This window comes from Bidens hawaiensis, unplaced genomic scaffold (assembly GCF_021521415.1).
Source record: "Bidens hawaiensis isolate Kalapana, Puna unplaced genomic scaffold, B.hawaiensis_p1.1 tig00015854_1, whole genome shotgun sequence".
Classification (NCBI taxonomy): Eukaryota; Viridiplantae; Streptophyta; class Magnoliopsida; order Asterales; family Asteraceae; genus Bidens; species Bidens hawaiensis.
In genome coordinates, this window is record NW_027492417.1 from 143,883 (window position 1) to 153,950 (window position 10,068).

At 31.7% G+C, this 10,068-nt stretch overlaps 1 protein-coding gene across 1 annotated transcript; it reads right to left on the reverse strand.

Moving 5' to 3' along the window:
• Positions 1 to 1,536: 1,536 nt before the first annotated feature.
• LOC143549892 (uncharacterized) lies at positions 1,537 to 2,031 on the reverse strand. Its single transcript, XM_077040671.1, has one exon. It carries the CDS (start codon positions 2,029 to 2,031, stop codon positions 1,537 to 1,539), a length of 495 nt encoding a protein of 164 aa, XP_076896786.1.
• Positions 2,032 to 10,068: the final 8,037 nt, after the last annotated feature.

Here is a 10,068-nt window from a genome sequence, read left to right on the forward strand (position 1 = left end):
AAACAAACACTAACACTCACATTGAAGATCTAGTGAAGAGTTTGAAGGCTTGGAGGTCATCACCATCAATCATCATCATCAACCATCATAAGAAGGAAGATTCATTTACATTTGGTTAGATTGTTCTAGTTTAATCATGTGTTTGTTATCATCATCCATCCTAATGTTAATCACCATGCTCATTATGAGCTAAACTCCATTTACCATCTAAAATCTAAGAAGATGCTTTGTTTTACTTGATGATTATTTAAAGCATGTGGTATAGTCTCGTAAAGTACATGGTTATCTTACAATTATCTTTTGATGAGAAATGTTTCACCATCTTAAAATACTAATTCAAAGTTGGTGATTGTCAATTGTATTGGCAATCATTCATAATCGATTCATGTTCTTGAAAGATAGAGATACTTTGATACATTATCGAAACATGGATCCTTATACTGTACTTAGAAATGATGAGATATAAGCTATGATGTATTTTTCTAAGTTTTGGTAATCCGAAAATGGCTTTGCTTAGGATATCATGCTAGTTAAAGAAATCATATGTTAATAGAGTGTGTAATTATAACCTACATAAATCAATCAAGGGGAGGTTGTGTGACTAAACTACAACCACCCGAAGTTGTTAGAATTGGTATTTGAGAAATCGAAGTCAATCTTAATCTTTCTACTTTACGAAACTACTTGCCAACTTAAATTGACATCATTGTGGTGGCATGACATTAGGAAAGGGTGGAGTTTAAAATACGCATGCTACCTCCTTAGTGCCAAAGATGCTCACTTAAGGCTTAAGAAGCTATCTATCATATATTGCTACGACAACTTCACCACATGTTTGAATAATAATTATTAATGCTAAAATGGAGTGGATTCTTGATAATAGATGGTAACCTTCACGTAATTGAACTACTCGTTTAGAATCTCTCGTCTTGGTCACCTATATATTATATATAAGTATTTATATTTCGGGGCAACTTTATAGAATAGTAACCAACTTTCATAATTGTACCAATTTGGTTACTCAAACTTTTTTTGTCTCAATAAGGTTACTCAAACTTTTTTTTGTCTCATTTAGATTACTCAAGTTTCATCTATCAACTTATCCAAGTTTTTTTATCATTTTGGTAGGTTATTATGATGACATGGAATATTTTCATTTTAAGAAATTGTTAATGATGACATGGACTGATGACATGAAATTATAATTAGTGACATGGATTTTGTTAATAAATAAATACAATAAAATTCAAAATTACATTTTTTAATTATTATAACTTCCAAAAAATTAGTTTCATTTTTACGAAAAGCATTAGCAATCAAATTTTTTATTAAAAAAAAAAGCAAGTTTCAGAATTTATCAAACAAAAAAAAAGAATTCATCGTAATACCAAAAAAACAAAATTCATTATAATACCAAAAAAAACATAATTCATCATAATCATCAAACACAAAAAAAATAGAAGACTAGCCAGCATTCTCGTTAACATAACCAAAAGAGTTTTTAAATAACATTCACGCAAACTAAAAAAAGACTTGTTAACCAGCATTTTTATTTCGGGTCGCACTTGTTGAATCAATAATTTTATGTCTACCCTTTTGCCTCGTCTTCTTTGGTTGTGGGTTTCTCTTCTCCTTTGTGCAAGACCTAATATTGTGCCCAATTTCTTGACAATTTTGACAAGTCATATGTCTTTTAACGCCAACTTTCGAGCTCTTCTTCACTTTCTCTGAAGGATCTCTTTTCCACTTCACTGTTAGTCTACCGGGCATTCGTCTTTCTTTCGGAGGTAAGGGTTTGATATCATCTGTTTTAGGCCAATACAAACTTCCTTTTAATGGTTTGATAGAGTGCTTATATGCTTCCTTGAACTTGTCCTTCTTAAACGAATTACTGACATAAGTTTCTAGCTCCTTGTTAATGAAGGCTAATGTTGCAACTGTATGAACACAAGGTATGCCTGACAATTGCCATGATCTGCAAGTGCAAGTTTGTTCTTCGATGTTCACTGCAAATGCATCTTTCTCATCCATTACTTCAAATATGATGTTAGCACTTGGAATGACTTTCCAATGCCTACACAATCAACTCAAAAGTCTATAAATATTCATAAAAATTAATAAAAAAATTATAATATGATATTACCTTTAACACTTTTTATTATCTGCTAGTTTTTTCATGATTCTTGGGCATATTTCATGTTCTAAATTGTTTGCTTTTTTCTCCATTGAAAAAATTCTTTGCATCACAAATGTTCTAAACATAACCCGATCTACTAAATTAAAGGGAAAACTTCATTACGTTTTCCTTGAACGCTATTAAAAAACTAATACATTGAATGTGCTTTATTACATTATCATATATCACATACCCCAATAAATTGAATGTCGGTTGATCACATTATCATATAGGTTAAAAACATAAATTGAATGTTGGTTGATCACATAATCATATAGGTTAAAAGCAGGTTCAATCATTGAGAACAAAAAAAAAATATTAATGAAATAAAGGTTCTGCAATCTTTCTTTGGTTCACGTAAGAGTTTCTAATGAGTATTAATTTCACTAACGACATCCAACGCACCAAATTCAATACAAAGCAAACTGACCTATGGATTTGGAAGGAAGAACGATGTTGTGAAGATGACTTGTAGACTTGGAAGTAAGAAGAACTGCGGTCTAACAAATACTTAGTCTTCTAACCCTAATGATGATCGGTTATAGAAACTAAATTTTATGTTATTTTAAGTGTTTAATTATAATATCCATGTCATTAATTATAATTTCCATGTCACCAATAATAATGTAAATTAAGATGCCACGTCAGCATAATAAACTACCAAAATGGTAAAAAGAACTTTGATTAGTATATAAGTGAAAGTTGAGCTATCTAAATGAGACAAAAAAGTTAGCAACGTAATTGATACACAAAAGGTTTGTGAGTAACTTAATTGAGATAAAGAAAGTTAGGGTAACCAAATTGGTACAATAGGAAAAGTTTGTTACTATTCTGTGAAGTTTTCCCTTTATATTTCATAAAAAGTTCAAAAATTGACTCCAAAATTATTAAAACCTCCGATTAAAGTAAAACAACGATTTGTTATTAGAAATATATGTGTCCACGGATCGATACTTGGTTCTTACCAATATTATTCTACATATACGATAGGTACACTTGCCTATTTTGTGTGTGTTTAGTCTTTGTAGAAATCACTTTTATAAATTTAAAACACGATCTTGTGCAAAAGCAAATCATTCCATCCATCATATTTTACTACCATACGCAGCAAGCATCAAGGAGACATCATAATAAGCAAAGTAGACATAGATTAAAACCTAGTAAACCCATTCACTAAGCCTATGACTCATTACAAGCATGATCAACACATGGATGCTATCGGTCTTAGATTAGTTAGTCATTTGTTCTGATTTAGTATTTTGATGTATGAACATTTCAACAATTATACTTTTGAGTTCACTTTTGATTTAATGGTTAAATGCAAATGTTAAATATTATAAATGTGTTTAAATTTAGTATGTTTAATCCATGAATATTGTATTCTAAATTATCCAAAGTCGGTCAAACTCGTGGGAACGATTCTTAACTAAGACTATTCTGACTTTGGACTCAAGGATTTGACTTCCAAACTCACATCCTCATAATAAATGGCTTTGGATGTAACTAGCATTAAATCATCTTCATGGATCTTAATCCTAAGATGTTTTGATTTGAAATTGGTATACTCATTTAGTATCCTTAGACTTCGGATACATATTAGAACTTTTGTTTACTAAAGGTTATTCTTTATCGCGTAACTACCGGCAATAAAGGCATCGGTTCGGAATATTCCAAGATGGGATTTGTATGTAATCAAGATGGGATTTTGTACTCTTACATGATATGTAATAGTTAGGTATCATGGCACCCTCATTGATTAGAGATGGTGAAGTGTGAGGCCTCACCCAAGCTTACGGTGTGTTTGATTGGACCACTTTGATTCTATATCGAGAACGATTATAATTGAACTCCATATGAGATTGAATCTGATCCGCGTCTCATTGTTCAATTGATGTCTTATACAGAAAGGATAGTTGACATCAATTACCATAAGCTCATTATCTTGCAATAGTGTATTCCAAGATGTTTTGGTTAACGACTTTAAAATGTCATAACTTTTTGGTGTAACATTTGCTATGTGACATTATTCTCATACGTGAAAATACTTGAATCTATGTTCATTTTATTGTTTACATGTGTAATCGTTAATTTGGCACGTTGAACCGGGTTTGTCTAGATTAATATTTTAACATGTAACATAACAATTATGGTCATCTTAAATTAATTTGTATCCTAAGTATTTCATTTGGCATCTTTTATTAAAATAAAAGCATATTTCAAATACAAGTTTCTCTCCAAGACTTACCTATGTAATCTCCTTCTAACCAAAACTATAAATAACCCCTCATTTTTATCGTTTTATTTTGATCATTCTGCTTCTCTCTTCAATAATAATTCTTCCAATGAAGTTTATATATATAGTTTCTTGTGTTTGTTCATCTCAAGATCACAAGGTAGATATAAGTTTTGTTCATGTTTCCTGGTCTTTGTTCTTTGTTTCTTCTTATTTTCTTATTGTTATAATGGTTTTAAGACCATCACCTAGTTATGTTTATGATCTCACCTAATCTATACACTATGGTGTATAGGGTGGAGGAGACAAAAATATAAGGTTGTATGATGATCCTTAATGGTCACACCCTAACAAGTTCTTACATTTTTGAAGTTTTGGTTTGTTTTGTTTATTTTGATTCAAGAACCATTAGGATTTTGATGATACATGACCAAACTTATTGTATTTATCATACCACAAGTGGTTCATAATTTTCTTTGTCAAAAGCATAAAAAACATTGTTGTTTACAATGTTCCAGATTTGACAACAGAATTGTTCGAAAAAGGTCGAGCAATAACTTGGTCATAAAAAACTGTAACGATGCAAGTCTAAAGCCTATAGTTAACTTTATTGAGTTACGGTTCCAACAACTATTTATTTGTATTTTTATTCTTTCCTATGGCTTCACAATCGTTATTTTAAAATTATTTCGCAGATTTGTGCCCTCTGTGAAGATCGACTATTTTAGTCTATCTCGGGCCGAATGTGGGAAAACTTTCTAAAGAAAAGTTGTTCCTTACACATTATTTTAGTTGAATGGAGATTTTTATAATTTGTTAGAGGTTACTTATATATTTTTAAACATATATGCAATCGGTGACAGAAATCTGTCCAAAATGGATTTCGTTTTTCTTGTTTCCTTTTCAACTTCTAGTTGTGTTATTTTAATGCATATATGTTTCTTTGACCTTTATTTATCCAACACATTCTAAAGAAAAATTAATTACTTGGATTTAGGGATTACTCGTTATGACTCACCCAAACTTAACCAAAGACCCGATCTTTTCATTCACCAATCAAGGTGAGTAATCACACTCCCTTTTTTCTCTATTTTACATTTTGGGGGCTTTATGCGTACAAAACTTTATTACTTATTTACAATACAAGTATATACTCAAACACAATTCCACTTTGCATATTGTGATATTGCTCGATTAGTTTTTAAATATTATATGACTATGTGTTTACAGTTTTTATGGTTGGTTGGTATTTCATCCTCATCCTCATCCTCATCCTCATAGTATGATCATACGCCATCCGAGTACCATGTCCGAATCTAGTGGCATGTTGAAAATACACTTTTATTTTATGATTTGCTAGTTGATGTAATACACATTATCGCAAGGAATTGTCATTTTTATCATTATATATATATATATATATATATATATATATATATATATATATATATATCAAAACTTGTGATTACTTGCTCAACATTATTGTTGACAAAATATTATATTTACGCATATCGCAAGTAACTACATGAGGTAATTGAAGATGCAAGACATTAGTTATACCTTAGGTTTAATAAAATAAAGAACAATTTATATGAATTAGTTAATGTAATAGTTTTTGGGATAATTTTGATTTGTGAAACTCTTTTGTAAGATGATTGAAATAAATAAATTAGATATTAACACTCTATATTTATTTTAGTGTCTTTGAGCTATGATGCAAATATTGTCGTGCATCGGCATGTTTCGCCGTTAGGATGGGGTGTGACAGTTGGAGGCAGCCATGTGTAGCTAGAGCGCCACTGTCAGTGTTAAGGAACTTAACTAGAAACCGTCCAAGTGGGAGACTGTTGGATATTATAGACTAGTTCAGTTAAGTCAACGCGGCCGACTGAGCTATGAACCGTAAGAATTACAAGGTAATGAACATTAAACCCGCTTAAGTTTGTTAGCCGGTATTGACTAATAATAACGTGATGGAAATATTTATGGACTGGGCTTTGGAGAACAGCCGTCGCCGTTGAAGTTGTTTTGCACCGCTACTGCCGCCGTTGTCTAGCCACCGTTGTCTGTTGTTGCTGCCATTATGAACCACCATAGGCGGGTCTCGTCTAGTTTAGTCACCTAGCGATTTTTTTAACTCTCGATGTCTCAACCGGTTAATTATTAACCGAGGTAAAAATTAAATAATTTCGATTTTGATTTAGATTTAATTTGGTTGTTTAGATTTGTACTCGTAATGTTTGTAACAGGATCCTATCGGGTTACATAAAAGTGATGGTTACTCATTTATATTTATTCCGTTGCGTTGGTAATAATTAATGAGATTAATAATTATGAAACATTTATTATAACTGGGTTTAATCGTTAAATCGTTGACCGATCACCACTGGAACCCATCAATTGAACCTACTGTTGGCGTAGCTGTATATGAAAGAAAGATGTACACAGAATTGGGGTACATATGTCAAACCCTACTTGAAGACATCTTGGTACAAGTTGGCATACTCATGAATGCTAAGGAAGCATGGTGTGCTTTGAAGATTCGATTTCTTGAAATTGATTATGTATGAAAGGTAGAAGATGAAAAAACAGCTCAAGAAGCCGCTGAGAAAGAAAAATTGGATGAGATCGCTGGATGCGATTGTTCAAGAAGAACAAGCACGTAAGAAGGAAGCCCAGGAAGCTGCAGAGAATGAAAAGGCTTTGCAAGTTGTTTTGAGAAGTGAAGGAAAAGAAAGATTGAATAAAGAAAAGGAGAGAATTTCTTCAAAAGATGAAGATAAGATAGTGAACTTTCAGGTATGTTTTTCTGACTCAAACAACCATAAAGATGAGAAAACTGTTAAGATAAGTGAGCAGAAATGAAACAAGAAATCTGAACTGATCGTGATAATGAGATAGAGGTTATGGTATTGAACGGAAGGAACGATGAAACTAACAAGCCTGCAGATTTGAAATCGTGTGTAAAAGTCAACAAACGAGCATTTGTTGATGGAAAGTCATAACCGAATAAAAGGTTCATAAGAACAATTAGAAAGAAAAAATGACAAGGTCCTATAAAGAAAGAAAGAATAACCCATTTGCAAGTTTTGATGAGCAAAGCAAGATAAGAAAAGTGAAAAATAAGACCATAGAGAATGAAGTTGTATCTGAGTTCAATGTGAAAGGTTTGAACGATGAACGTGAAGAACTTGTTAAACAAGTTTGTTACAAACAACTGAAAAGAAAGGTTAAAGATGAACCAATGATTCAAATTGAAGAGTTGAGAGTGCTATTGGGAATTCAAGACCTTGGCGGTACAAAAGAAATGAGCAATTCAAGATTAAGGGGGTGAATGAAGGTTAATCTTGAATTAGTAATAAAATTTAGGGTTTATTTTGTTATGTATAGGTTTAGAAAGGTTTCGTCTTGGAGATGAAGTTTAGTAATTAGCTTGGAAAGCAAGTTTAGTAAGACTATTAATAGGGGTCTAGATTACTATTTATTTTGGTTCATAGAGTCTCTTCTCCTTGTATGGTTGGTATGTTCGTGAAGTTCGTTTGATTATATGAAAAGAGATAAGGGTTGTCACCCCATGTCTCGTGTTCATTTGTTTAATCTAATTGTTTAATAATACGTTTGGCCAACATCAAGTGTCCATATATTACTTAGATAGTCATACCCGTATGTGTTATATTTTTTGTCTTTTCTCTTCAAGATTTCTTTCTTTTTTCCGACCATATTTAAGAAAAAAGTAAAACTAAACTGTCGGTCGATGATGACATAGATGTAAGACCGCTAGTGACAATAATGACACAAACACAATTGGATTCAATGGAATGAGCGTCTTAATACGAGTATTTTCACCCATGTTGGGATAAGTGGCAGAATGTATTTGGTTTAGAATACTAACGTCACTTGTCTAACACATTGACGGTGACGCCTCTCATCACATGTTGAAGAAGACTTTTGGGGGGTTGGGGGGGGGGGGGGGGTGGTCAAAGGGACATATTGAATAAACTTGGTCAAATGTATATTTTGAATATTTCCTTCTTTGTTTTCAATTTTATTTTAATAAATAAAGCTTCTCTCATTTTTCTCTCCTTCCTTATAAGCATTAACAAAAACTTGTAACTCGCAACCGATCATGATGATTTGCATACGTGTCTTAAATCTATTCTTGTTCGAAAACCAAGGTCGTCTCATAATCCTAGACACCATTTCCATTGATGTTTTGAAGATGTAAGTTAAGATGGTGTTACATTGCTATTATATTAGATGAATTTTGAATGATTTGTTTAGGTTGAATTATAAATAAATGTGTTATTAATATATGGAGTTCATTAATAAATTGCTAAAAGCAATGAGTATCAATTAAAGTCAGTGAAGATATGGTTGTAAGACAAACTGTATTTGGTTAATTTACCATTTTCATTAACTGATCTAACACTAAATAAATTATAAAGGCACAATTTTGTCTTTGGATGCGATTAAACCTTATGTTTATGTACATTTGCCTAGCTACATTCCCAAGACTATGTAAATCCTTTTGTAAGCTCGAGTGATTGAAGCTAGATTTTCTATACTTAAAAGTTTTAACTTCTTATTTCCCTGTCTTTGAGGTGTATATTTTGGCGCAAATCCTTTGCGCATAAGATGCCCATTTTCCCAAATGCAATATGACTAATGGATTAAGGGGGTTTTTATTCAATTTATTGTTAGTCAAACAGAGCTATGGTTATGTATTAGAGTTATTGTAATTCCTTTTTGAGTTATTTTCTATATTATAATAAAGTGAGTTTCCTCTAAAATGTGTGTGTTTACTTATATCAAATATGGGACTTGATCTACAACTCTAGTGATGATCATCTAGATTCGTATCAACTTTCTATAAGCTAGCGCTAAACAAAATGTCAGACTTATCATTTCACTTTTTGTTTATTGCACCATGTCATCTTAATTTACCCATTCCAACATCAATCATTGTAGGCAGAGCATCGTTATAGACATATGTTTATAACCTACTTGAATGCGGTGATTTCGAGCATATGTTTACATTGTGACATCATATTCTATGAAAACCTCAATCTATTTACACTTTCAACATATTTTGCACAAAACACATTTTGGCAACCAGTGTAAATTTCAAATATTTAAGTTAAAACTGGTTTCTTAAAGATAAATACATTACCAACCACCTTCTTTAATCATAAAACCGAATTTATCACCATGCAAATTAATGCGATATTCATAAACGAGAGTAAGAAAAAAAAATAACGAAAATGAAAGGAACTTCAAGATACATGAGGATAAATACAATTCATGAGTAAACCAAAAGATTTTTTATAGAGTAATCAATTATTTTTTCAATAATCACACTATTTAGTTAATAAGATATAAAGAAACCAGAAATACCATCCAACCAAAACAAAATAGTAGCCTTAGGAAACACTTATGAACTACAAAAGGAAAAAACCAAAACTTAAAAGCTAGCAGAAGATTGTCACACACACCAACAGACACATACATAATTACACACTAACTTAAACCAAAAGATATCCTGAATCTATATTTATTTATATTAAAAGGAAAGAAAAAATTGGGTTATAGCAGTAATCACATATGAAGGCGTTAAAACCAATTCATACGCATCATGTGACGTGTGTGGTGGACTCCAATT